The following is a 27,746-nucleotide window of genomic DNA, read 5'->3' on the forward strand; positions in this document are numbered from 1 at the left end:
ACGCGAGCTGGGGTGCGTGGCCGAACCCGGGGCCCAGCGCAGGGACGCAGGCAGGAGTGAACACCTGTGGTAAAGCACCTTGTCCCAGGGCCTCCGCCTGATGTGTAAAACTCGAGACACTTGAATTTTCACTTTTGTCACATTAAAGTTCATTTTATTTTCTTTAACACTTTAAGAAAGTAAAATCAGCTGCTGCTCAAATGGCCCAAATAAGAGGCGCTTCCCAGCAGCGGGAGGGGGCGGGGCGTCCTTCCTCTGGCCTCACCCCTTTTCTCCTCGACTCGACTCGCGCGGCTGCCTCCCCAGGAGCTCTCTGAGCTGAAGGACCAGATTCAGGACGTAGAAGGCAAATACATGCAGGGCCTGAAAGAGATGAAGGTACCAGCTGACGCGGGTGTGGCTCACGCCGTAACCAGCTTAACCCAGCCCCTGCAGACGCGGCCTGCATGCAGTAAACGTGCCCAGACCCGGCCATGGCGCGCGGGCCTGCGCCTGCCCACCGCGCTGGACGCCCACCTGCTCCCTCCGGGCCCGTCACTAACCTCTGACACGCATCCGCCCCGCCCCCCGGCTTGGGAGCAGACTCTCCTCCCAGGGAGCATCCGCCCCGACACGGGCTGGGCCCCGGCGCCCCACCGCAGGGACACGCACGCGTGCTCCGCCGGCTCACTTCCCCGAGGCCTGGCGTCACTGCGAGGGCCCGGGTTGTGGTGCTTTGGAACATGCAGATGGTTTGCATCCTGTGAGCGTTCCTGGTTGGGCGAGTCTGGGCCCCTCGCGTGTGGACGCTCTGCGTGTCCTGTGGGCCACCCTCCACCCGGGACGCAGGACTCCCTCTCCCTGCAGGGGGCGGGGCTGGGGGCGCTGTCCTCACCAGGCAGCTCATCGCAGACCACAGACCTCCCCAGAAGGTTCCCCAAATGGTCTGACTTCAGGGACGCCAGATCGAGAGGCAGTGACAAGTCAGTGACCGTCACCTCTTTTTAAAGGGAGGGAATTAAGATGGTGGCTTTGAACTCGTTTCTGGAGTTGAAAAAGGAGCCTCTGAACCAACTCAGGACGCTTGGTCCCCCCAAACAGCGCCCTGCCTGCGGGTGGGGTGAAGGCCACCTCCTGGGGGCCTCCTGGGCGCCTCCTGGGAGCCCCGGCGCACCGACCAGACATGCCCGCTTGCTTCAGCACGGCTGGTCTGCTCGCGGGGCCTGTCCCGGCGTCTGTTTGCTCTTAACGTGCCCCTCGCCCGTCGCTGGCCCTGAAGCAGGGGCCCTGGAGGCCAGCCCTCCCCGGGCCCCCTTCCAGAGCGTGCCCCCAGGTGGGAGGCTGCAGCTCGCTCGCCTTTCCCGCGTCCCAGGCCAGGGCGGGGAGGGTGGCCACCTGCCCTGGTCACTCGTCCTGAGGGGCCCGGTGCACAGGCCGCGCTCCTCTGTCGGCGCCGCCCCTCCTCGCGGCCCTGATGCGTCTGCCCCGCCGCGCCCCAGTAACCGCCAGTGCCGCCACCCCCACCGCCACCCCAGGCCCCGGGGGCCGCACCGACCTCGCGGGCAAGGGCGTCTGGGCTCCCGTGAGGCGGCCGCGCGCCTCCGGCCACTCCCTGGCTGCGGGAAGAAAGTCCATGCGTGGAGCTGAGTGTGGTCGTGCGAGGGCGCTGGGCGCGTCCACTCTCGTTCTCACCGCGGCTTCAAAACTGTCACGCCAGGACTCGCTCGCGGAGGCCGAGGAGAAGTACAGGAAGGCCATGGTCTCCAACGCGCAGCTGGACAACGAGAAGACACTCTTCATGTACCAGGTGGACACGCTCAAGGACACGCTGCTGGAGCTGGAGGAGCAGCTGGCGGAGAGCCGGCGGCAGTGCGAGGAGAAGGGCAAGGTGCGGGGGCGCAGGGTGGTGGGGCGCAGGGACGGTGGGGTGCAGGGATGCAGGAGCACAGGCGCGGAGGGGCACAGGGGCAGAGGGGTGCAGGGGCAGAGGGGCATGCACTCAGGCACATAGTGTGTGTTGCCACACGTGCACACGTACTGGTAGGTGCGCGTGCAGCAGGTATGCGGGTGCGTGTGTCTGTGCACAGATGTGCACACATGTGAGGAGACAGTGTCCTCCACCTGCCTTGGGCGCCCTGCAGCAGCAAGTGAGAGCGCACACTCACTGCCAGGGTGTGAGAACCACTGCACACTCACTTCCCCACGCGATGCTCCTGGAGGACGCCTGTGCTTGCACGTGCGGGAAACTCTCAGACGCACCTGCCCTCCCGCGGCGCGACTGTGTGCTTCGGAGTCGTCCCGCTGGCCTGCAGCTCCTGGTGGTTATTTGGTTGTCTCCTGGCTGCATAGAGAGAGACAGTTCCATGTATCACAGATTTTAAGAAAATTCTGTTCACCTATTTCCTGCCGGTTGGGAAAAGACACGGCCCGTGTAAGAAGCAGACGCCCTCGGCAGAGCTCAGCGGAGGGTGGGGTCTGACCTGAGCTTTGTTAAGAACCCAGATCCAGGTTAGCCTGTGATCCAGCGCAGAGCGCAGTGTCTGGACCGACGCTGCAGACGGGCCGAGCAGTGGGGCACGGGCCCTGGGCTCGGGACTCTGCAGAGATGATGAGGGACGCCCAGTCGTTGCGGGTTACGGAGCCGATGAGATGCCCAGGGTGCCGTCCAGCGCCCGGACTGCTGAGACAAACAGGAATTTTAACTTGAGTCATTATCTTCTTTTTACCCTGGCTGGCTGTATGCCGTGACACGAGGCCACCCCGCGGTCCTATCAGCAGCTCAGAGGCCACCTTCTTTGACCCGCAGAGATTGAGTTAGAAGCGAGAGACTTTTCTCCTTATCTGTGAAGCCTGAAATCTGAAAAGGAGGATCGTCCCAGATGCCCCAGTGTCATGTTGGAGCACAGGCACAGGGAGCACTCCCCCGGCACCCCCGGTGGAAGGGCACTGTAGCGCCTTCTAAATAATTCTAGAATGTTCTCGTTTAGGCATGAGATAAGTAGAATACCCAAGACTAGTTGCAGAGAAGTTGGGGGATCTGAAATATTGTCCCAAGGTGGGGGCCATGGGCCAAGCACAGCCCAAGGCAGATCCTTGTCACAGCGGAGAGGACACGAGTCACCCCCAGACTTCAGGAAGGGGATGAGCAGGGAATTCCAGGGGGTGAGTAGGGGAACAAGAGCTGAGGTCAGACCCCTTCAAACAGATCCAAGCAAGGTGTCCCCTGCTGCCCCCTAAGCCCTCAGCACTTAACCAGGGCACAAACATCATCAGACCATGACCCTTGGCCTGGCTGAGCTGGAGGCCAGAGGAGCCGCACACTCGGCCCTGGGGGCATCCCGCAGCAGAAGGTCGGCTTGGGGCTCTGCCTGCGAGTCCTTCTGCTGCCCCTCCTGCTCCTGTTTACTCCAGGGATGAGGGCCCGGAGCAGGGGCCCACCGTCTACTGTTGCATAAACTTGTCAGAGTAGACTGGGTTTAGTCCCCTTTTTCCCCAGAGTACGTCTTGTCATGTTTCAGAATCAGGGATCATTTCATCCAGCCCTCAGCACAGAGCCCTGGGGACACAGCAGGGCCCCTGCAGGGACCGTCCCTGGGACCTCGCTTTTGTTCCGAGGCCAGGAGACCCTTGTTCTCGGGTTAATTCTGCAGCAAATCAAAGGGGCATTTTCCAGAAAGTCTGGGGAAACGGGTTTGTGTTACTAAAAAGGCCTTGAAGGTGGCGATGTAGAAACAGGTCATCTGTTTCGAGATGGACATAGGTCATGGGGACGGGAGCGGGAATGGCCGAAAGCCGTGACCCCCGCCTCCTCCCCAGGAGTTCGAGAGGGAGCGGCATGCCCACAGCGTGCTGCAGTTCCAGTTCGCCGAGGTGAAGGAGGCCCTGAGGCAGAGAGAAGAGATGCTCGAGGTACGTGACCTGGTCCTGTCCTCCTTTTTCTCTGTGACTTGGGAGCAGTTTCTTGGCTCATTACCAAAAGAACCGGTTCGGGAAGGGACGATGCAAAGTGAAATGAGTCAGAGGAGAAAGATCCGTCCCAGGGGGTGTCACCTACCTGTGGAGCGCAGAGAAGCGGAGGAAGACGTGCTCAGGAGCCCACCCTTGAAAGCTGACCGTGACCTGACGCCTCGGGGGGGGACACAGGAGGGCGCGCGGGGGAGGGAGCACCGTGACTGGTGGAGGACTGATTGTGGTGCTGGGAGCACTCTGCTGGTGATCCTCGATGGGGGCGTCCTAGCATTACGTCAGTGCAAGCGAGTCATAATAATAATCCATTTCACAAAGTAAAAACAAATTAAAAAATAACCAGGTTCCTTGAAAACTGGGAGTTGAGGCCCCTGCCCGGCCCCCGCTGTGCTGGCTGGGATCTGTCTGGGGCAGACGGAGCAGCAGCCGGGAAGGTGTCCCACCTTGACCACCCCGAACGGGTCACCTTTCTCGGCCAAAGGGACATAGTGGGCGTGACGGAGCTCAGGTCTTGTGACGGGAGTCGACCGGGGTGGCCCTGGGCCCGCTGGGTCCTTGGGAGGGGACGCAGGGGCCGGGGTGCTGTGAGGACGGGGCCATGAGGCGAGGGCTGTGGGCGCTGCTGGGAGCTGAAACACGAGGCGGAGACCCCCTGAGGCCCAGCCCTCGTGCTCTCCATCACGGCGGCAGCTGGGTCGGATCCTGTGAGGCGTCGCCCCAAGTGGGGCTTGTTCCTGCACTGGCGGGCGTGGGGGCCGGGGCCGGGGCTAGGACAGGACAGACACCGGCTTGCGCTGTGAGCTCACAGCACAGCCTTGGGCGCCCTCGTTCCAGCACTGGGCGCTCCTCCCGCTAACCCTCTCTCTGCTTTCTTTCCGCCTGCTCCTGTCCTTCAGGAAATCCGACAGCTACAGCAGAAACAGGCGAGCTTTATCAGGGAGATTTCCGATCTTCAGGAAACAGTAGAGTGGAAAGACAAAAAGATAGGGGTAGGCCTCTCCGCGACGGGCGGGCAGTGCCTGGCGGGTGCCCACCCAGCCTGGAGTCTGCAGAAGCCCCTGTGTGGTCTTGCATGCGGCCCCCACGTTAACAATACAGTCGAGACCTTGTGATGCAAAATTGAAGTTAACCCGCGTGCGCACACTGACCTGCCCGCGTCGATGTCAACCGTGAGCTCGAGGCCGGCTCCCTCGTGGAGACAGCCCTGAGCCGGGCCCCTCACCGGACAGCCCTGCTGTGCACGTGGTGTGAGGGACGCCCCCAGGTCAGGGCTGGGCGTGCAGACTTCTGGGGAGCCCTGTGTGGAGCCCCACACAGCCCCCCGCCCCAGCAGCATCCCCACTCAGCCCCTGTCCGTCCACGAGAGAGGCCCCTGCTTGTGGCGGGGGCGATGGCTCAGAGCAGGGAGCCGAAGCACCTGCCGTCACCTACCTGCCGTCACGTATTGTCCAGACGGTGACCGCCGTGCACGGCGCAGAGGGCTGCCTCTGGGTGTCCCCTGTAGCTGCAGCGTGGAGGAGCTGCTGTTTCCCCCTTGCTGAGCTTTAGGATTTGGGGTGCACGTGCATGCAAGTTGCTCTGTGGCGGCAGACAAGAATGAGCGTAGGGAACAGTCTAGCTCGCTCAGCGCTGTCACCCTCCTCTCGCTCTGTTTCTCCCTCGCTCAATGGGCGGCTCGCGCTGGCCCCTGCCGTGCGTGAGCCCAGGGCCAAGCTTGGGAACGCTGGGGATGAGACGCCGCCCACCTGCCTCGCCGTGGGAGCGGCCCCTGGCCCCGCACGGCCAGGAGGCACCCGGTGGCAGCCTCCAGCACCTTCTGCCCGGTGCCCGCCTCTCGCAGCCCGGCTCTGCTCACTGGCCTCTCTCTCCACCCCGCCGCACGCGCAGGCTCTAGAGAGGCAGAAAGAGTTCTTTGATTCCGTGAGGAGTGAACGAGATGACCTTAGAGAAGAAGTAGTCACGCTGAAAGAGGCGTTGAAGGTACGAAGCTAAAGACAGCCCAGGAGAAGGGGGCACCACAGGCCCGTGAGTCTGTGAGGTCGCCCAGTGGTGGCCCCGGATTTGGTGTCGCTGGCTGTAGTTCTGTCAATAAGTTCAAGTTTCGGTTAATGGGCACCCGCTGGCTCCCAGCAAACGTCAGCCCCGTGGGGCATGCGGCTCGGGTGAGCTCTCCCGGCCCCAGCACAGCCCTGTGGCCCTGGGGGCCTCCTCCCTCAGGGGGTTTGAACCCCTTGTTTCCAAAAAAGGACCCAAGCATGTTCCTCTCTTCCCTGTTACAATTACATGTTCCTGACGCATTGAGGTGCTTCTCAATCTGCATCACTGATTCCGGACCCCGGGGTGCTTATTAAAATGGAGGTTCGTGGCCCACACCCCACGCCCGCTGAGTGAGAATTTTAGGGGCAAGCCCGTTTTTCTGCTTTTTAATGGTTTCCCCCAGATGGTTCTTAGGTGAGGAGAACCCTTGGCCTATTTAAAAAACACAAAAAACAAAAAAGGGGAGCTCCTGACAGCTTTGTCCAGAGGAGGCCGAGGCTGAGGCGGCGCCGGAGGAGAAGGCCCAGCCATGTGCGGTGCCAGGCCCCGGGAGGCTTCTCTGCCTCCGTAGTGTTTCCCTCAAATGCGGGGAAACGGCCTTTTTAATTATTATTTACAAAAGGGAGCGGACCCTGGTGTCGCTGAGTGTCACAGCAAGCCTGTGTTTGTTCCCAGAAACACGGAATCATCTTCAATCCAGAAGTCGCTGCCAATGGGGAGACTCCCCACGCCCTGAACAGCACGGGGCTCGCAGCTCCCTCCAAGATGACCAAGGAGGAGCTGAACGCCCTCACGGCGACCGGGCCCGGTGCCCTCGGTGAGTGCTGCCCTCCCGCAGGGCGACCCCACGCGTTATCGGAGTGAGCTGTCCACCCCAGGTCACTGTCACGCATGCCGCTGTCTGGCCACTGTCCACACCACGCTCCCCCACGGCTTTGACCACGTCTCGTTTGCTTTTCCAAGGTGCCGCGTGAGGCTGGGAAGCGCGGAGGAGCGTCTAAGGGGCGGCATTGGCAGGGCTGTGAGGTTTTCCTCAGACGAGGGCCAGGGGGGTCCAGCCTGTCCTGTCGCAGAAGTGGGGAGGGGGATCAGAGCTGGGGCGGGGGTTACTGCCAGGCGGGCGGGGCCGCTCTGCAGCCGGGGCACATCCCGAGGGTGCCTGCCATCGGCTCCAGGGCTGGAGGAGCAGGCTGCCCCGACGCTGGGCCCGGGCAGAGGTGGCCAGGGCCCTTGGTGGACAGGGAGATGCAGGGGCTGCTCAGGAGGAGTGGAGAGCCGGCCCTCGTCCGTAAGAGCCTGCCTGCATCACGCACTTGCTCCGGGAGCGCGTCAGCCGGGCAACCACTGGACGTAGCCTGGGCCATGCAGCTGGCAGGGTCTGGGCTGTGTCTGTCTCCTTAGCACCTGGCTACGGGGTAAGCTTTCGGGGCTGGCGCGGCTTGGGTGGCAGCCCCCAGGAAGGGCTCCCTACTCACGGGCCACAGTTGCCTTCTGGCTCTGGACAGTGAGGCTGGAGCAAGGTCGGCACCGTGACCTTGATGCCGATGGCTGCACGTGTTAGTCCCAAAGTCCAGTTATCCCCAGCAGCTTCCGGTGACTATTCATGGGGATGCACAGGTGGTGGGCTTGGGGCTCAGAACGCGCTTCCCAGGCGGCACCTCGCCATCTTCACGAAGAAACGCCACTTTCTTTGTCATGTGAAGGCTGCTGAGGAAACCTGTGGGTTGATTTCTCTTCCACTTTCTGCTGCAGCCTGAGCAGCTCAGAACTTGCTCACGTGCTCTCATGCCGCTGCGTGCACCTCGCATGACTGCTGTGCACAGACCTGCAGCGCCGGGACGCCAGCAGGTACCACACACTCTGGGCCATGGCCCAGCAGCAGGCCATGGCGGGACCCCGGTAGCCCCGGCCCCCATGTGCAAGGGCTGTCTCTTCAGTGTGACGTGCAAGGCCTGAAACAACCAGTCATAGAAACGTCTCAGGGCTGAAACGAGGCGCCTGCTCCTGGCCAGTCCTGGGGAGCTTGCCCGCAAGCGCCACACCTGACACTGTCACCTCTGACCTGGGTGCTGTCATGTGGTGTCAGATGCGCTGGGGCTCTGTTCCCTTAGCAGCTTGTTCTGGGATTGACAAGTCATTTATTATTCAACTGAGGGGTCATCCCCCGCTTATACCTCTGCCTCCTACTGCCCCTTCCTGAGGGAGGGAGCAGAGGTGTCCACGGGGCTACAGGCAGCGTGAGGTGGCCGGCAGCTGGAGGGGGTCTCTTCTTACGCTGACTGAGCTATTTCCAAAAGCCCTTTCCTTGAGGCTGAGTCTCTTACGGCTTCTTTCGCCTGTTACTCCAAAGTGCCCTTTGCTGCGCGCGGGCAGTCCAGCTGTGCGCTTGGAAACAAGAGCAGGACTAAAGGGCCTTGAGTCCATCTTGCACCCCCTGTTTGAGCCATTGGTTGCTGGGTCCAGAGCTCTCTCTGTCGGTCAGAGCTTGAATTCACCAGAAAAAGCATCTGTCACGCGGTGGCACCGGCAGCCGCTCTCACCCGGGAGGTGATGGCGGCCACCTTTGCTGGCCCGGGACTCGCTAATGCCACGGCTCCTGTGCCCAGAGCCACCAGGCTTCTCTTTCCTGCGACTCTGGCGGCGCTTCAGGAGAGGGGAGGGGCGGGTGTGAGACCCTGTGTCTCTGTTGTAATGTATATTAAGTGCTGCTGCATCATAGGGTCCCTTCAATTTTCTCCATGGTCTTTTAGGAAAAGCCAGTGAAGTGGAGAATGTGGGGAAAGGCGAGATCTTGCAGAACACTGAGCAAGAGCAGCACAAGGAGGACCCAAGGCAGGCCAGCATGCTCGATCGGGGGCTGCATGCTGGGAGCCAGGCCGAGCACCCGCGAGCCTCTGGAGACAGCGCCCCCACCCCTGGAGCCGCGGTGGACGCCCCGCGTGGGGGGCCAGTCCCAGAAAGCGTTTGCCTCCCGGAGTGCGTGGGGCAGGCCGGGTCGGGCGAGGCCACAGGCACACTGGGCGCCGACCCTGGGGCTGCCGCACAGCGACCCAGAGGCTTGAGTGAATCAGACAGCGAGGCCCCAGGCCCCGTGACCCCACAGGGCAGTCACCAGGCCCCAAACATCAAACTCCAAAGAGATGAATCCTCAGGGGAGCAGGACCACGGAGAGCAAGACTTGAATGGCAGCCGGGGGGCGGCTAGCGTGCAGGCGGGCCTCGAAGCTGCTTCTCAGCAGGGGCCCGGAGCTGGATGTGAGAAGCCCAGCGCGGGCCGAGCAGAGGCACAGGGGACTGGATTCGGCCAGCGAGTGGGCGCAGAGGCCTCGGGGGCTCCGGAGGACAGGGCTGGCCCTGTGCCTTGTGGTGAAGAGCTGGCCCCCAGTACAGGGCTTGGCGTGGTTGAAGAACGCGCTGACCAGGAGGCAGCTGAGCCCGAGGCTGGCCCCGTTCAGAGCTCAGAAGGAGGCAGGGAGGGGGGCAAAGGGGAGGATGAAGACGGAGAGCCGAGGGCCGAGCGGCCGGTCCCTGGGGAAGGCCAGGCCGCTCCGGGCTCTCCCTCCGCGGCAAGCCGTCCTGAGGCAGCAGGTGCCGACCCCGACCCGCAGGAGAGGAGGGGTGAAGAGAAGGCCCTGGAGGCGTCCCCAAAGAAGGCGAAGAACAGGAAAAAGAAAAACAAGAAGAAAAAGCCCCCGGCGCCCCTAGAGCCCCCTAAAGATGCCGAGGAGGAGCTGACCTCGCAGAGCGCGGATTTCAGTGAGGAAAAGGAGGAGCAGGCCCCGCCCACGGGCGGCGAGTCAGCAGAGGAAGCGCAGGACGAGGCGGCCGAGAGCCCCGAACAGGGAATCGCCACGGGGAGCAGCCACCACGCTGGCTGTCCAGAAAACCCCACTGAGCCGGCCGGGGCGCTGCGCCAGGAGGATGGCGCGGACGCGCGGGCTGGCGGAGACGCCTCGGCGACTGCAGACAGCTCGGTCCCGCCGGCAGGCCCCTGTGCCGCAGATGAGGCTGTCCAGGGAGGTGTGAGGGAAGATCTCGGCGACCAGGATGGCAGCCCCCAGAGCCGTGCAGCAGCCCCAGGGGCGGGGGAAGAGGCCGGCAGTGGCCAGCAGGACCACGGAAGGCCCGTGAGGGGCCGCCCGGAGGCCACCCCGGCAGAGAGCACGGAGGGGCCTGTGGCGCCTGGGTGTCCGAGTCAGGGGGCCGAGAAGGGCTTGGAGAGCGACGCGCTGACCCTGGACGGAGAGCTGGGGGACTTGGATTCCGAGAGCGCAGGGGGCACCAGTGCAGGGGGCGGCACGGGCAGAGGCAAGGAGGACTGTGCCTTGTCCTAGGGAGGCCGGGGCGGAGGCGGGGCGGGGCCCAGGAGGCCCGTGCAGGAGGCTCTGGTCTCGTCTCCACCAAGGAGATTCCCCTGATGTTCTAGATCCTTCGCTGCATAGGCCCATCCTCACCACGTCATTTACCGCTCTGAGTCACAGACTGTTACTCGAAGGTGTGTTTCATCAGTAAGCTTGTCACCCAGGCTAGAGGGACGCATTTATTGTCCAAGTGCCAACCGAGAGCATTCCAGTACCGTCAGACCACACTGCACACTTCACGTTGCGCCTACAGTCAAAGCGAAGTGACCTCACCGGGGCTGCCGGGCTGAAAGCGGAGACCCCTGAGCAAACGATCGGAAGGACCAAGCGGGGCCCGCGCCCCCGCCCCGAATAAGCTGGACTCTTAGACCATCCCCTCAAATGTATGTTCTTTCATATTTGACTTTCAGAGGTGTGTTGTAACCCATGCGGCATTTTATTTAAAAAGCTAAACGACCAAGCAACTTCTAGGCCGCTGAGTGATCAGCCCGCGCCTCAGGACAGCATGTTTCGGGCTGGGGCTCATGGCCAAGCTCCAGGGCTCACTTGCTTTTTGGATATCTGAATTTATTATAGAGATGATTATAGAGAAGATTTCAACTTTACTTCATGCTAATTATGTACCAAATGCATTTGATGCAAAGATTTTTTAATAAAGTTTTTTCCCCGAAGAGATACACTGAAATTGCATTTCCTACTGAAGTACTTTGGAAGGAGAATTGTTTCTAAAAATTTATTTTTTTAGCCTTGAAATTACTTCTCTCTGTTTGTCTAATCACTTTTTCATAAGGGCAGGACGAAAGGAAACTGTTGTTGTGCAAATTGCCATTTAGACTCTAACAAGCTCTGGCAGGAATGTTCAACCCACCTCTGGTATTTTGGTGTAAATGTCACCCGTTTGTGTGTGTCTGTATATTCGTATTGGGAATGTTTTGTCTCAGCTTTCCAGCAGAAAATATATTTTTTCTATATAAAGAAGCACTTAAAAATAATTGTAAAGTTAAATACAAGATCATAAAACATTAAAATCACGAGAGAATGTGCCTCACACGTGCTGTTGACACTTCCCGAGGCCGCGGGGTGTCCTGTTACTGTTACAAGATCCGGTTGAGCGCAAAAGCGCCGGAGCCTGGCTCTGAGGCACGAGTGTTATTATGTCATTGAAATAAACATTTCCTAAGCTCACGCGTCTGTGACTCCCCTTCTGAGCGTGGCTGTTGCACACGGCGTCTGTCCTGCGTGCGGTGCTGCTTCACAGCGGCCCCTGCTCCGGGTGCTGAGCCCCAGGTGGGGTCCAGAGGCCTCGCCTGCGGCCCTTGTGGGCAGCAGCTGAACCTCTCTTCTGGAGTCAGGGCCGGGGCTGGTGGTGGTCTGAGCAGGGGAGGCTCGAGACGCTCTCCCCTGGTAGATCTCCCATGAGTGGGGTCCATAGTCAAGAAGGGTCTCCGCCCTGTCGCTGGGCTGACGTGTGCCGACACCTAGAATGTTCTGAGGCAGATGATGAAAATGGCAAGTCAGTGTTCCTGTTTGTGCCGAGGGCAATGAGGTGGAGGGCTGGGGGTGGCGGTCCCCCCACTTGTGCCTGGACAGGACAAGCTTCTGGAGAGCCACATCCAGGCTCGCTGGGCCTCTACTGAGGTCTTTAACTTCAGCAGAGCTGCCTTCCGGCTGGAACGCACAAGAGCAAATCGTTCTCGTTCCTATTGTGAAAGGCCTCTGAGGAATGATGCAAAAGCCAACCCCACTAAAAGGTGAGATTATCGACCTGTTTTTTCAGCTCTCGCCTGCGTTGCTGTTATGCAACAGCATGTGTAAGGATATTGGGGTACGGCTCCCCACCCCTCGGCCGGCCGCCAGCTCAGCTCGTCACTCATTAGCTTAGCTCATAAACATGGTCGGTCACTGTGGCCATGGAGGCTCCGTGCCAGTGAGGGCGGGCAGCAGTCAGCTCTGGGAGGAGGGGACAGCTGGGCATCAGGAAGTGAGCAAAGAAGAAAGGCCTCTGAAGGCCAGGCCGTGGTGGGGACGCCGGACGCACCTGGCGGGGCCTGATGCCACAGCCTAGCGCAGGGGCCGAGGCGGGGGTCAGGGGCCCTTCTCTATCAGGAAACGCTGCTCCTAGGTCTGTTCCGTTTAGGGTGTGGAAACACACAAGGCCGTGTGGACAGTTCTCGATGAGCTGCATGGAGAGGCCATCTGTCCATGCGCAGAGGGGGGCCACTGAGGCCTCATCAGGATCAGGCCAAAGAAACCAGCGATCACAGAGGCCTTATATCAAAGACCTCAGACCTGACCATGACCGCTGGACACGCTTTGAGTGTGATTAGGGGTGCAGGTGGACACAGGGAACACTAGCTGAGGACTTTGAATGACAGGTTGGTATTTTATCGAAGGCAGAAGTTGGGAAGCAGTGAAGTTTTTAAAGAGTTTTTAAGAACAAGATGCATGCGTTGATGACTTTCTGAAACGCTTAGTGTGGCTAGTTAGCAGAAATCCTGGACGTCCACAGCGCCTCAGACCCTGGAGTGCCCCTCCTGGGGTTCCCTCGGCCAGGGGCTCCTATCTCCCACTGATAGAGCCTCTCCTGAGAGGCCTGTGGCACAGCCTGCTGCCACGGCCAGCGAGACAGGGATACGGCAGCATCCAGGCCCCCGGAGGGAAGGTGTCCCTCGGTGGCCATAGGTGGGAAGCCTGTCTTCAGGAGAAAAATCCTTTCACTGGCCCGAGGCCGGCCTTAGGGAAAAGCGTTACATGTTCTCAGTGGATGACTCCGGCTGGTCAGCTGACCTGAAGCCGGGGTGGCGGGTGGAGGGACCCAGTTCCCAGGGGGACAGACTCGGGTGCTAGACACAGGCGGAAGAGCCATCTTTACAACCCCACCCCCCACCCCAGCTCTGTCTTCTGCAGGAAGGCCCCGGACCTGCCTTCACTACAGGCTAAGTCAGAGTGGGGTAGGGGGAGACCTTCTTGAGACCTCAGTCCCCCCTCATCTTTGCAAATTGTCTGTGATGGCAAGAGGGGCCAGGGGCCCTGAGGTCCAGAAGACCAAGATGACACCCAGAAGGAGGACACTGCCCCGGAGCACCTGCCGGGGCACGACGCCTATCTGAGGCAGGGAGGAACCTGCCTTGTAAGAGTTGCGGCGAGGAGCAGTCCAGGAGCAGCACGGACAGGCCAGGGGACCTGGACGGCCAGTAGAGCCGCTCCGGGCCCCAGGGCCTGTCCTGACATGGCAGTCTCTCAGGCCTGGCCGCGGCCTTATCGTCTCATTTTAAACATCAGCCCTTCACAGTATGGCTAACACTATAGGCAGTTCCTTGTAGCTTCATGGTGCACAAGAACGCTCGTGAGCCGAGACGGTGTGGCTTGATCTTCTCTGATGCCTGGTTTCTGAAAGCTGCGCTCACCGCCCTGATCGCGCGCGCCTCGGGTGTTTCATGCTGTTCAGTAGATGGGGCTGGGACACTCCGGAGTGTGGCAGCGGGTCTGCGATGCTGCGCCCGTGTTCACTCAATAAATGGTTGATTTTTAAAGTTATGACAATGCAGTGCTCGCCTTCTTTATAGCACAGGTTTGTGCTGCTTTCTTTTTTCTACTTCCTTAAAACTGCTTTTAATCTTCGCCGATTCTGCTTTAAAATTTCTCTTCCTTAGAAATTCCACTTCTGTTTTTCAAGTTCTCGCCACAACACGAAAGTTCAGATCGCCCTAACTCCAAGGGGGTTGGTGGCACTGTTGTCGCAGCTGAGCCTCTTCCGTGCTCACTCTCTTGTCCGTAGAAGAAACCAGTGACATTGTGCGCCGGCTGGGAGGGCGTCGAGGCCCCCGTGTCACAGTCGGCGTTTCTTACGATGCCCTGGGGCTGAGAGAGAGAGAAAGCACGTGAGACAAAAAGCAACATTGAAAAAGAGAGCTGGGTTTATAACCATGAAGAAAGATGGTGCGTGTTGGGTGAATGCACGGAGGGGATAAATAATACACCATGAGAAGCGGTTTGACTGTCTGCAGAGGCGGCCGGGGCGTGGGCACCACAGCGCGTGTCACACTGGCCTTCCCTGGTCCTGTGGTTTTGTGGTTCTGCCTGTCGAAGTAGCACCTGAGGGTGCCGGGAAAAAAACAGACAAACACGCCTCTGATGTTCCACACGAAAACAAAGGTGCACTGAATTACCCGCCTCACAGGCCCGTCACAAGCTAGGCGTGGGGGACCCCCCGGGAGAGAGGAGTCTGGGTCCTGCCCCGGGGCCCAGGTTTTCACCTGGAGGACAGTGAGGAGAGCAGTGGTCCGGGTGCACCGAGGCTGGGCCTTCCGTGAGGAGGGATGTGACAACAGCCCCCGCGGAGCTTCCCGGCAGCTTGGGCCAGTTCACCGTCGCCCATGCCCCGTCGCCATCCCGTTCCTGCTGTAGGATTTTGCCCCAACCCCTGTGCCCTCCCCAGGCCTCGGCCCCCCTCTGGACACCAAAGACCGTTGTTCCACGACATCCCTTCAGGAAGCTCCTCCGGGCTCCCCGGTGCGTGTGTCGCACCTCCGTGCTGCCTGGCCCAGGCGGGGTCCAGGCAGGAGCTGTTTCCGCCCTCACCCCCACCCCCCACAATCGGGCGAGCAGGCTCTCAGCTGACTGGAGACTCACGAGCAGGTGGTCAGAACTCCAGGCCCGCGGTGCGGTGCTCACGAGCCAGGTGCAGCCTGGGCAAACGAGCTAATGGCAATGTCGGGAACGCCCTGTGGCACCCCGGGCGTGCTCGACCTTGCGCTGACCTTAACCGTGAGGCCTGTGAGCTCTTGTGTTGCAGTGGTTGGCCATAGCGCCTTGCATGCTAACCCCACGTAGCGGCGTAGCCAGTTTGCATGCGGTCGGAGCTGCCCGGACGAGACAAGCATGTTCTGGGCGCTGACCCACCCTGGCTGAGCTCCTCCCCAGCCCCGTGTGTGGCCTCATTCGCTGTGGTACGTGTATAATCCCTCATCATCCGTTCACTAACCCCGTGCCCGTGTTCATTTTGGCCGTGTGTGTGGGAGCAGCTCATGGGCCCCTAACCCGTGTCTTTCTCTTCTCTTCAGATATTAGGTTGAAAAAGCTGGTCGAGGAACGGGAGCACTTACTGGAACAGGTAACCACCTACTGATCACTCACGGGTTTTCGAGCAGGCGCCTGAGGCGGCGCCCTCCATCCTTACGCTTTGCTTCCTCTGGGGCCTCCCGCATTCTGCGCCCGGCGTTCTTAGCCGTTTTGTCCAAACAGAGCATCCCACGCTGTGGGGGTGAGAGGGCGCAGTGACAGCCGAGCTGCGGCAGGCCTGGTGCGTGGGGGCGACCCTCCGGATGCCGTCTCTCTGGCCTCTGCCCCCTCAGAGACCAGGCCCTCCCAGCAGGGGTTTCTGGTGAGAAGCTGACCGCTCTCTCCTGTATAGTCTGTCCTCTTCCACCTGACCAGCCCCAGGCGCTGGGCCTGCCCGGCCTCTGCCCACAGGATAGGACCAAGCGCCTGTACTCACCTCCGGCAGGAACTCAACCCCAGGCCCTCCTCCGCCTAAGCTAAGGCATTCCCCTTCCTCAAGTCCACCAGAGGCGCACACAACTCTCGTGCCCCATCGCTGTGCTGGGAGAGTCTCGAAGTCCTTGCGGTCCTTTAAACACACATTTGCCTCGGATTCCTGTGCTTACCTCCTCAAAGCGGCCGGCACCGACCTCTGTGTGTGCTGGGGGGTGGGGGGCTGCCCCTCCTGAGCTCTGGCTGGGACTCACCAAGTCCCCAGGCCCTGGAGGTCAACAGGACGGGCCAGGAGATCCCCCAGGAAAACCCTGCCGTGCCGGCTGGGGCTGCAGCCCCGGTGTTTCTCTCTCCTGGAGCGGGGAGACATGTGCACCAACTCCCAGCGCTGCGGTGCCCACGGGGCACCCAGTGGCCCCGCCCCAGCTTCCTAGTGAATGAGGCCCAGGTGAGCGGCCGCCCGCATGAGCGCTCACACTTCTCGTGCAATCTCTGCAGCGGCGGCCGCTGGGCTGGCCCCTGCCCGGAGCCACAAACAGCTGGTGCCGGGTGGTGGAAGCGACCCTGCTTCACCTGCTGTGCGAGCCGCTCGGCTGCCGCTTACTGTCTGGGTGGGTTTCTTTGTTGGAGGGGAGGCCCCGTCTTCACCGGGGATCGTGCACGCCCCCCGCCACGCGTCGTGCAGCCGCTCTAGCCCGGCCCTCAGTCAGCTGCGCCGCCCCCGCCTCTGGCTGGAGCCTGGACGCCGCGGGCTCCCGTGCGCCTTCACTCTCAGCCGCTTCTCGGCCTCCTGCAGCTGAGCTACTAGCTTGCTTTGTCGGTGGCTGTTTCCAGGTCAGGAAGCTAAAGGGGCAGCTGGAAGAGGGACAGAAGAACAGCCAGCCACACCGCGCGCTCCCGGGCGAGGCCGTCCTGGAGAACGGGACAGACATGCACGTCATGGACCTGCAAAGTAAATCCCCCGCCAGGGCTGGGCCGGGCCGGGCCTCACTGCGTTGTGGTCCCAGGGGGATCTGCCCCAGCGAGGGACACCCAGGGTTCCCCGCGTCCCTCCCCCAAACGCCCGTGTACAGAAGCACAAGCACGTTTCTTTGTGGGGTGAAAAGGACGGGCAGGGAAGCAGAGCAGGGGTGGGGGGCGAACGAGAAACACCAGTTCTGGACAGTGGCCTTCCCACTGCTGGTCCCGCAGGAGAGCTGGGAGGGTTTCCTGATGCCGGGAAGCTGGAAGGAGGCAGGAGGGAGATAAAATGATGCCCGGTCTCTCCCCACCTTTCCCAGCCCCCTCCAACCGTTTCTGTCTTCTTCACTCTTGGCGCTCCTTCCCTGGCTCCTGCCCTCCTGCAGGGCTCCAGCACCTCCCGGAGACAGCGCTTCCCCGCCCCCAGGAGCTGCTGCTTGAACACTTTAAAAGCCTACGAGCTTAACAAACTTTCCTTCTCTTTCAACCTTTAGGGGATGCCAACAGACAGATCAGCGACCTCAAATTTAAACTTGCAAAATCCGAGCAAGAGATAGCTGCATTAGAACAAAATGTACGTGCGCCCCCAGCCCCGCGGCGGCCGGCCTCGCGCCTGGGGGTGCGCGCTGCCAGCACTAGCTGAGGACGAAAAGAAGCAGGGGGTTTAGAACCGAAGAAGGTCCGAGGTGGGGGGGCAGCGCGTCTCCGCAGGTTTCCTGCTGCAAGAGAGGCCGATGTCTACAGAGGGGCTGAGGCTGGCGCTGCACCTTTTATGAACGGGGTCTGGTCGCAGAAAGCAGCTACGTGGCTCGGGAGTTTTAAGCTTCTGTGTTCTCTAAAAGCCGAAGCCCGTCCTGCCGAGGGCCCTCTGACTCCCTTCCCGGCAGCCTCCCCAGCCGGGCCTCCTCTCCCGGTGTCTGGAGCAGGGCACCCACCCTCCAGCAGACTGTCCTCACTAAAGGTGACGTGAAAGCAGGCCCTTTTCCCCTCGGTTGTTGGCTCCCATGGCTGGAACTTTCTGGAACATTTGCAGAAACCAGGCCAAGAGCAGCACACCTCCAAAGTGACATGTTCTTTGCAGCAGGCACCAACCTCAGCCCTCGCAGGTCTGCCAGGCCTCAGTTGCTCCTTCCTGCTTCGCTCAGGCCTGGCCGAGGCATGTCACCCCAAAGCTGCCACCTCTTACTCCTCTCTGGTGTCCCTCGCTTGTCCTTCCCCCTCCCCACCTCCCCGTCCCACCACCCCCAGAGAGAAGGGACCCCACTGAGGCCTGAAGCCACCATTCTGCTCCCGCCCGTCCGTTACCCCACAGAAGGGCCCCACGAGCAGGAGTGCGGCCTCGTAGTGCCCCTGGGGCCAGCCTCCCAGCCGGGGTGGAGAGGAAGCCGGTCCCTGGCGGGCTCGGGCGGGGGCAGTGGGACGCAGCTGGCTGGTCCGGGGCTCTGTGACAGGCAAAGCGCCAGGTCTGGTGGGGTCTCCTCTCTGCCCAGGCCTCGGGCAGAGCCAACATCTGGAGAAAGAAAGCAGGCCGGGGGCTGACGCGGCTGGTTCACCCTTCCCTCCAGGTGATGAGGTTAGAGAGCCAGGTGTCGCGGTATAAATCGGCTGCTGAAAGCGCGGAGAAGATAGAGGATGAGCTCAAGGCTGAAAAACGGAAACTCCAAAGAGAGGTGACTTGTCTCCACAAAGAGTGGCCCCGGGCGCTCCGGGGGGGGGGGGGAGGGCTTGCGGGGAGTCTGCCCCCAGGCACCCCTCCAGCCACCCCAGACCACCGGGGAGGACCCGGCCCCCTCAGAAAGGAGAATCGCCAGTTGGCGCCTTCGTGCAGGCGCCGCCCTGCCTCCCCGGGAGCCTGCGGCTCAGCCTGGCCCTCTGAGGCTGGTCCTCGCGTCTGGCGCCATGTGCTGCAGCGGCCGCGGCGCCCCCTGCCGGGGTGCGGTTTCTGGGGTCTGGAGGCCTTTCTCTAAGCCCCTGTTGGGAGCATCCCAGCTGCGCTCCACGACTCCTCCCCTGTCTTTCCGCTTCCCCGCTGGGACTCTGATCAGGGGTGCCTCGGTGCACCCCCCTCATGTCTGACGCTGACTTTTCTATTTCCCATCTCCTCGCCTGTGCATGCGCGTGTGTGCGCGTGTGTGGGTGTGTGCGTGTGTGTGCCGCATGAAGTCTGCGTTTCCAGCGGATCTTCTGTTCGCCTCCCTTTGCTTCCCTTAACAAGTGCCCAGCCCCCTCCCACGCAGGCAGGCCGGGCCTGCCCTCTCTTAGCTGTGGCCTTCCTTGCTTCTTTCACAACTTCACACACAGCTCTTCCGCCTCCAACAGCCGGAACGTGCCCAGACCTTGGGAGTCTAATTCTGTCATTTATGGCTCCCGCTGCCTCAGAGGCCCCGTCCTCCAGGGGCTTGTGGGGTCCTGGGGTTTGGTTTGATTTCCGTGCCCCGCCCACCCAGGCCTGACTTGGGCCTTGCCTGCAAAGAGGGGCTGCTTTACGTCTGCTCCAGCCTCTGCTGGTGAGGCACAGGGCTGGGGTTGAAGCTGGCCCAGGAGCCCCACCACCCTCTTGAGGGCTCTGGGCCGGAAGCAGCGCTGAGGACAGTTCTGATGACCCCACCTTTGGGTCCAGCCAGCCCTAGCCCATGTGGCTCCCTCTGACTCCCGGGCTCATGGCCCTGGCCCCCGTGTGTCCCTCTTGGCCTCAGACCCTCCTGCTTGGCTTCTGGCCACAGAAACGTGCCTCTTGCTGTCCAGGCACGGCCACCCCCTCCAGTAGGTGCCAGCAGCTCCCACTGGCTTGTTTGTGCCTCATTGGTGTTCTGTGAGGCCATCAAGATCCACAGCTGTGCCATGCCTGGGAATTTTCCCTGTCCCCGCGAGGCTGGCGCCTGGCACCCTGCGCAGCTGTGACATCGAGCTGGGCCTGCCCACATCCATGCAGATGCACATGTGCATGTCAGGCCTCAGTGGGTCCAGTCACCCCGTATTTTGCAGTGGGGTCAGAAGCTCAGCCCTGCTGCCCTATCTGGGATCCCAGCCCCCAGCTCACGCACTGCCCTCTGTTCCAGCTCCGCTCTGCGCTGGACAAGACAGAAGAGCTGGAGGTGAGCAACGGCCACTTGGTGAAGCGTCTGGAGAAGATGAAAGCCAACCGGAGCGCCCTCCTGTCCCAGCAGTGATGCCCGGGACGGGACGGGACGGGGTGGGCGCGGCACCTACAGCGCTGTCCCCTGCGCTCTGCCTGGTGCCTGCCGCTGGGACGCCCAGGCGCACCTGCTGCCCAGTGGCTCTCCCGGAGCCCCAGCCGCTCCAGAGGCCAGCACCCGGGCCGGACGCCACGCCAAAACGGCCGTGTTTCCATAAGCACATGGGCCTGCGGCCCCGCAGCACAGAGCCCGGGGGCCGGAGCGGTCAAAGCTAAGGATAAGGGGACTTGAGTTTCTTTTCACGTGTCTTGCTGAAGTTACGGGGAATGTGTCAGTGTCGGGACTTCCGTTAGTGGCGGCATCGGCCACTCGAGCGGCTGCGGTAGTGTCTCTTAGTCTGCGCTTTTCACACACAAAACACTGTGGAATCACAAGCCATTTCCAAGCAGGACTCCTTACGGCAACAGGGGGTGGTCTACAAGCAAAAGTGACCTTAAGAAGACTCTACAGGCAACAAACGAAGCTTTTCTAAGGGATTTTTGCATCTGTTCAGTCATACGAATCCTTTTTTCCAGGGTAATTAGGCAATAGCTTCACCGATGATGACAGCTTTTCATTTGCGTTATTTAATCCTTATATTTGAAATCGAAGTTGTTAACTTCTTTTAAAGAATGTACTATTAGAAAAATTAAAAAAAAATGAAATGTTAAGAGACATTAATGGTGGTGCTTTATGTTTTCCTACAAAGATCTTTAAGTACTTTCACAGTGACTGTTCTGCATATTTTGCGTCTTCTTTTTGTTTCACAAGCACACCAGGTCAATTCATTTTGCTCTCCCTATTTAAAGAAAAAAAAGAGGTATATTGATGAAGGGTAAGAACTGTGCACTTACAAGGGTTATCGCTCTTAGAATCAAAAGTAAACTGAAGTTAGGTACGGGAGCTTCAAGGACCAAGTAAAGAAAGTTTAGCTAGTTGTTGATTTTTAGTTACTCTTTGTATATGTTGTGTTTCAAATAAGGTTGGTTGACCAGGACTGCTTCTCAAGATATGAGCAAATACAAATCAAGACAGTATCATCCCAAACTCTGGTGTGGGCACTCGGAGAGCGCTGGTTTGGGGGACATGAGTTGGGTGTAGGTAATTAAGAAGAGGCTTCAACAGTGTTAGAGGGCCTGAGGGCCCATCCCCCAATAGCCAGGCCAGGCGAGGTGCATTGCATTAGGTGTGAGAGAGGCTTGTGTGTCTGTACCAAGGCTGTCTCACGCTTAAGCTCTTTGCTTGAGGACTGCACAGATGAGTCACCGGTGGCCAATCCAGCATGTCTGCCCACGGGCGGCTCTGACTGCTGTCTATGCAGAACAAGCATTTCTGCACAGAAACCCACTCCGTTGATCCCATAGAAACTGACTCGTTGCAGAAATGTAGCTTTTGTATTTCTTTGTCAGAACAAATCTTAGGATAATTAGTTTCAAAAGATTTTTAAAGTTGAAATCTACTTAATGAGCCCTGAGGGTTCCAGTTTCTTTCAAAACTGCGAGAAATGGATCAGGGTCCAGTCTGAGAACGGAAACCACGCAGGGCTTTGAACAGAGAAAATGCACCATTAAAAAAAAAAAAAAATTCATCTGTGCTAGGGCTTTCCCTAGCGCAGATGAAAGAGAACTCTAAAGAACATTCTAGTGCTGAAGAGTCCTAGGAAAGGGACAATGTGGGATGAAGGCCTCACTGGAGAGATTGGGGCCACCACCCCCTGCAGGGCTAGAGGGGGGCCGGGGCTGACGCCAGCAGGCAGGAAACTGTGGGCAGAGCCAGCCAGCAGTATTGCTGGAAGTGGGCACGACTGGGTGACGTGTACCGCACCCACAGATGCCCTGTGAAAAGGAAGAAGGAAGCCGCCTCCTGACCACACGGGGCCCGGAGAGATGTCAGCTTCACTGTCGTCCCTAAACTCTCTTCCCTTCATCTGGCTGCAAACCTATTCGACCATCCCAACAGCCAATAGCTTCAAGTCCTGCTAACAGCAAACACTCAGCTGTGCCCGCGGTCACGGGTTCCACGACCACTGTGAGGTCGATGTTGTTAAATTCATATCACAGATGAGGAAGCCGGGGCCCCGGGGTCCGTGGGCTGGAGTCTAGTGGCTGAAGAGCGGAGGGCCCTGAAGGAGCAGTCTAACCCCTCAGCAGCCCTGGGAAGGTGGCTGTCCCCGCCGCAGGGCTTTCAGGAGGTCTCATCCCCGTTCCCTCTCCCCCCCCCACCCCGGCTGGAGCAGCGAGGCCATGCCGTGCACCTGTCCCTTAAGCCAGAGGAGAGGGGGATTCGCAGCTTCCTCTGGGGCTGCTCAGGGCCTATCGTGCTCCCACACCCCTCAGCCTGGAGCCACCACCTCACACTGGCCTGGGCGCCGGGGGCGACTGAGCGGCTTCCCTGGTCTCTGCCCCCAGGGGTGACGGACAAACTAAGGGTCCCTGCAGTGGGATGCAGCGGGCCCTGCCCAGCCGCATCAGGAGCCTGGGAGGAGAGGTGGTGGGAACCGGGGGCCAGGACCCCTGCTGTGTTTCCTGCAAATCGCTCCTTCTTTAGAGATGAAGTGGCGTTTAGGACACAGAGCCAGCTGCTCAGAGGACGGCGTAGCTGGACAGCACTGATGGGGCGCAGCTCGGAATTGCCGTAAAACCTTTCCCTGGGTTTACCTGTCCTGTTGGAACAGCCAGCCTGCAGGCCAAGAACCAAGCACCTGCTGATTTGTGACAACGTCCGCGGATTTCTTCTCTATACTGTGTTGGGCTCTCAGGGGAGACCAGACAGAGGCCAGGCTACGGGCTGAGGCCCAGAGGCAGGGACTCCAGGCCTACACAGAGCCACTGGCCCATGCGGGGTGGGGCAGGCAGCACCAGCTGTTAGCCAGTGCAGTCAGCAGCCTGTCTCAGGTTTCCACACTGGGGCACAGGCACCTGCACGAGTCTGCAGGTGTGTCTGAGGGTGCCAGAGTTGCTGTCTACTGCGCTGCCTGGCACTGCAGCCACAGTAAGGAGCACCCGGTCCCCTCTCAGAGGCACAGAGGACCCCGGGGGCCTTGAGGACCTCAGTGCAGAACTAGGTTCTGGGCCAGCTCCCAACCTCTCAGGCCCTAACAGCTGTGCCCAGGCCCTGCCCACGCTTGCTGCAGCATGCCCTGATGCCACTGCCGCCTGCTGGGTGGGGTGTATGGCTGGCCCCAGCACCCTTGACCTGCCCCTTTCTCGCCTCTGTCACAATAGCCCAGTCCTTGCCAATGGCTCCTCCCTGGTGCCAAGGGCCAGGTGCTGGGGTTGCCTCCCTGACAACTCAGTAACAAGAACACCAGGGTCTGCGGGAAAGAGACCCAAACTGGAAAGATTTCAAGTTCTTTATTAACACTCTCTGCGTCCCAAGGGCTCCTGCCCTGTGTATGGATGCGGGTGGCGGGGACAGTGGGGGGGAAGGTTTGCATGTACCCCTTGCCACCAGCCCACTGGGCCCACCACCACCACATTGGGGGGGGCTAAGCTCTGCCTTCAGAAGAAAACAGCACCACGCCTGCTGCTCTGTGGCTCCACACACAACCCCAACCATTTAAGGGTGCTGAGTCCCCTCCCAAGCTCCTCGCCTGTCTACTCCACCTCCCTCCCAGCACCTCCCCCCCAGCTCTTGGAGGCCGGCTTGGGCTTTCAGGATGGATTTCCTCAGCCTGCTGAACGAGCTGGAATGCTGTAGCTCCTAGGAAGGATGGCTCTTCACACCCCCTAATTTGCTAAATGTGGTTTAAAGAAAAGTGGCTTGATACCCCATATCAAAAATTTTTATTCTGCTACCTTAAAAAAATCTATTTCTAATTGGGTTCGGGGGCTGTCATAGAACAAAACAACGGTGGCCCCACCCCCACGGCCCATTTGGGCAATGTTGAGGTAATGTGAAGAGGGGGCTGGTCCCTGCACACCAAAGGACATGTAACGGAGAAGACAGATCCAGAAAAAGTTGCCTGGATCTAGCAGTTAAGATTCAGCAGAGAGCAGCGCAGAAGAATACAGGGGCAAGCCCTAGTATCGCCGCAGCGAAGGCCAGTGTGTACACAGAGACCATGGGAAGCTGGTCCGCCGCGCCCCTCTCGTCTCAGAGGGCTGAGAGCTGGGGCAAGACAAGATGGAGCTGCTGGACAGCTTCCGAACAACTAGAATCTCTGGAGTTTGTCATAATTCACTAAACATTGTCACAGACTCGTGCAGGCGCCCGTGCCCCAGCGTGGAAACCTGAGACAGGCTGCCGACTGCACTGGCTAACAGTTGGCGCTGCCTGCCCCACCCCGTGTGGGCCGGTGACTCTGTTAGGCTCGGCGTCCCTGCCTCTGGGCCTCAGTCGGTAGCCTGGCCTCCATCTGGTCTCCCTGGAGAGCCCAACACGGTACCGAGAAGAAATCGGCAGACGGTGTCACAAGATCAGCAGGAGAGAGAGAAAGGGAGAGAGAGACCATGATTTTATCACAAAGGCCTGCACATTTTCTGGGAGATGACCTCTCTGGAGTTCGTCATAATTCACTAAACATTATCAAGTACGTATTCACGTGCGGGGGTCTAACAGTTCTGTTCCAGCGGTAATGCAGACAACAAGTGTGCGGACGGCAAGCAACATTTCAGGGAATGAAAGAGGCTGTGAAAGCAAGGGAAAACCAGGTAACGAGATAGGGTGCACTGGTGTGAAAGTTATCGGGAGTGAGCACCTGGGGAGGTAACTGCTTAAGTCAGCCAGGCAGTCAGGGAAGGCTTCATGGAGGAAGTGGCATTTAAGCCAAAACTGAACCAGGAAAAGGTCTTGGCCATGGGGACGCCCCGAGCAGTGCCGTGCAACCGAAATATGAGCCACGTGTGTAATTTAAATTTAGTTCTAGGAGCTACGCTCCAAAAACCAAGCAGGCGAAATGTATTAGAATAACTATGCTGAGCCCGGTGTACTGGAAATGTTATCATTTCACCACGTCACAAATCTTCCGCAGTTACTGAGCTATTTCGTTCTTTCTTCACCGTAGATCTTCAAACCCGGCCGGTGCAGGCACAGCGCGCGCCCCGTGGTGCTCAGCACAGGGAAGGCAAACCTGGGCACCCTAGGGTCCTGGGGGGGGTGGGGAGCTTGGGGGTAGGGCGTGCCCAGCCTCGGGGGCGCTTCCTGTTTTTAGTAATTTTTTTTTAACTATTTTTTTTTAAATAGAGGCATGTTTTATTTATTTGTTTGTTTGTTTTGTTTATACAAGCACTGGGTACAGTCAGAAGCGCGGGAGGGTGAGAGAATTCACCAGAGCCAGAGCGGGGAGCAGAGCAGGCAGAAGGACCGAAGGACACTGCTGAGGGGAGCAGCGGGCGGCAGGAGAGGTCTGCGCGCCATGGGGGACCCTCCTCTGGTGGCCGGGGAGCAGCCGGGGATCAAACCTGCGCCGCAGAGGCCGCGGGCAGCGTCGCAACCCAGCGCTCAACCGCTGCGCCACCGGGGAGGCCCTGTTTTTAGTAATTTTTTAAAAGATTTATGCTACAAGAACTGGGGTGCGGGCCAGAGGTGTGGGGGTGAGAGGATTCCCCAGAGACAGAGCGGGGAGCACAACAGGCGGACTGACTGAAACACGCTGCTGGGGGAGCAGCGGGGACACAGGAGAGTCTGCCGCGCCCTGTGGGCAGCTCCCTGGCCGGGGATCGAACTCGCGGAGGCCGCGGATGCTCCACAGGCCGCGTCTCAACCGCTTGCGCCACCAAGGGGGCCCCTCTGCTTCTTTTTTCCTAAACCACCGCAGCAGGCACGGTCACTCTCGGCCCCAGGCCGGGGCGGCCACGCGACCGGGGCGGGGGGGACACAAGCAGGGGCTCCCCCAGACGCGGACCTCGGGTGGCCAGGCCGGGGCGCCCCCAGAGGGCGCCGGCTCCGCCACCGCCCGGAGGCTCGGCGCGCCGCCCGCCTGGCCAATCACGACGCCGCCCGGGCCGCGCCGCCCAATGGGAGCGCCCCGCCGGCCGGTGGGCGGGCCTTGGGCGGGCGTTACCCGACGCGCTCCGCGGCCCGGCCCAACGCCTGGCTGGGGGCGGCTCACGTGAGGCGGCGGCTCTGAGGTGCGACGGGCGGGCGGCGGGTCGGGCTGCCGGGCGGGAGCACCGACGCCCCGGAAGCCCCCTTGGTGCCCTGGGCCTCGCTCCCGGCGGGCCGCGCCGTCGTGGGGGCCGCGGGCGGCGGGCGCGGGGGCCGCGGGCCGACCCGGTGGCGAAGGTGCCCCCGCGGGCCGGAGCCGGGCGAGGCGGGGGGAGCGGGGGGCGGCCGCGAGCCCGCGGGCGTGTGTGGCGTTTCGGGGGCCCGGCCCGGCGTGGGGGAGCCCCGGCGAGATGCCCTTTCACCCGAGGGCGACGACGGCCCCTTGCGAGGCGCGCGGGCAGGCGGCGGGCGGGCGGGCGGGCCTTCGGGGGCGGCGCCGGGGCGGGGCTTCGCGGCGGCCGTGGGGGGAGCGGGCCGGCGGGGAGCGGCCGACAGAGGGGGGCGGGGGGGGGGGCCCCGCTGCAGGCCCGGCGGGCTCGCGTCCTGGCTTGGCCGCCGGGGGTCCCGCAGGGCCTCCGCCTCGCCGGGAGGGTCTTCGTCCTCCGGGGCGGGGGGCGGGGGGCGGGTCCCCCGGAGCCCAGAAGCCGGTGGGCGCCCGTCGCGGCCCGGCCCTTCCCGCCCTCCCCGCGGTTCCCGCGGGGCCTCCGGCCGCTGTGGTGACTGATGCTGATGTTTCCTTTCTCGTCTGGCGGGATCCCGGGCCGCAGTGTTGTCTTAGCCTGACGCTTGCTCCCGTCCCGTGGCCTGCGTGAGGAACCAGCCCTTTTCGTTTCGCTCTTCATTTTATTTCATTTGGTTTTTTTAAGATTGTGCAAATAAGCGCTGGGGCGCAGGCCAGAGTGGGGGGCGAGAGGACTCCCCAGAGACAGCGCGGGGGGCAGAGCAGGCGGATCCACCGACACCCGCGGCGGGGGACGCGGGGGCGGGGTGGGGGGCGGCTCCCGGCCGGCTCGAGCTCGGCTGCAGCGCAATGGCGCGGGGAGGGCCCCGCCCGCCGGGAGCGCCCCGGCTGTGTCCTCCGGGGCCGTGTCCTCGGGGGCCGTGTCCTCGGGGGCCGTGTCCTCCGGGGCCGTGTCCTCGGGGCCGTGTCCTCCGGGGCCGTGTCCTCGGGGGCCGTGTCCTCCGGGCCGTGTCCTCGGGGCCGTGTCCTCGGGGGCCGTGTCCTCGGGGGCCGTGTCCTCGGGGCCGTGTCCTCGGGGGCCGTGTCCTCGGGGGCCGTGTCCTCGGGGCCGTGTCCTCCGGGGCCGTGTCCTCGGGGCCGTGTCCTCCGGGGCCGTGTCCTCCGGGGCCGTGTCCTCCGGGGCCGTGTCCTCGGGGCCGTGTCCTCCGGGGCCGTGTCCTCGGGGCCGTGTCCTCCGGGCCGTGTCCTCCGGGGCCGTGTCCTCGGGGCCGTGTCCTCCGGGGCCGTGTCCTCGGGGCCGGGGCCGTGTCCTCGGGGCCGGGGCCGTGTCCTCGGGGCCGGGGCCGTGTCCTCGGGGCCGGGGCCGTGTCCTCCGGGGCCGTGTCCTCCGGGGCCGTGTCCTCGGGGCCGTGTCCTCCGGGGCCGTGTCCTCGGGGCCGTGTCCTCCGGGCCGTGTCCTCCGGGGCCGTGTCCTCCGGGGCCGTGTCCTCGGGGCCGTGTCCTCCGGGGCCGTGTCCTCCGGGCCGTGTCCTCGGGGCCGGGGCCGTGTCCTCGGGGCCGTGTCCTCCGGGCCGTGTCCTCCGGGGCCGTGTCCTCGGGGCCGTGT

General features: G+C 61.4%; 1 protein-coding gene across 1 annotated transcript in view; it reads left to right on the forward strand.

Annotated features, from left to right (window-relative positions):
• The window catches only part of LRRFIP1 (LRR binding FLII interacting protein 1), a gene marked incomplete at its 3' end in the record, with an annotated part of 59,444 nt that extends 39,479 nt beyond the window's left edge, over positions 1 to 19,965 (forward strand). Inside the window, exons 5-12 of the mRNA XM_084238468.1 lie at positions 1,697 to 1,867; positions 3,796 to 3,888; positions 6,658 to 6,799; positions 15,406 to 15,455; positions 16,670 to 16,787; positions 17,290 to 17,369; positions 18,361 to 18,465; positions 19,855 to 19,965. Of these exons, the coding sequence (XP_084094594.1) occupies positions 1,697 to 1,867; positions 3,796 to 3,888; positions 6,658 to 6,799; positions 15,406 to 15,455; positions 16,670 to 16,787; positions 17,290 to 17,369; positions 18,361 to 18,465; positions 19,855 to 19,965 (870 nt within the window). The remainder of the gene's footprint in view (positions 1 to 1,696; positions 1,868 to 3,795; positions 3,889 to 6,657; positions 6,800 to 15,405; positions 15,456 to 16,669; positions 16,788 to 17,289; positions 17,370 to 18,360; positions 18,466 to 19,854) is intronic.
• Positions 19,966 to 27,746: the final 7,781 nt, after the last annotated feature.

Source organism: Talpa europaea (genome assembly GCF_964194135.1).
Source record: "Talpa europaea genome assembly, chromosome: 1".
Classification (NCBI taxonomy): domain Eukaryota; kingdom Metazoa; phylum Chordata; class Mammalia; order Eulipotyphla; family Talpidae; genus Talpa; species Talpa europaea.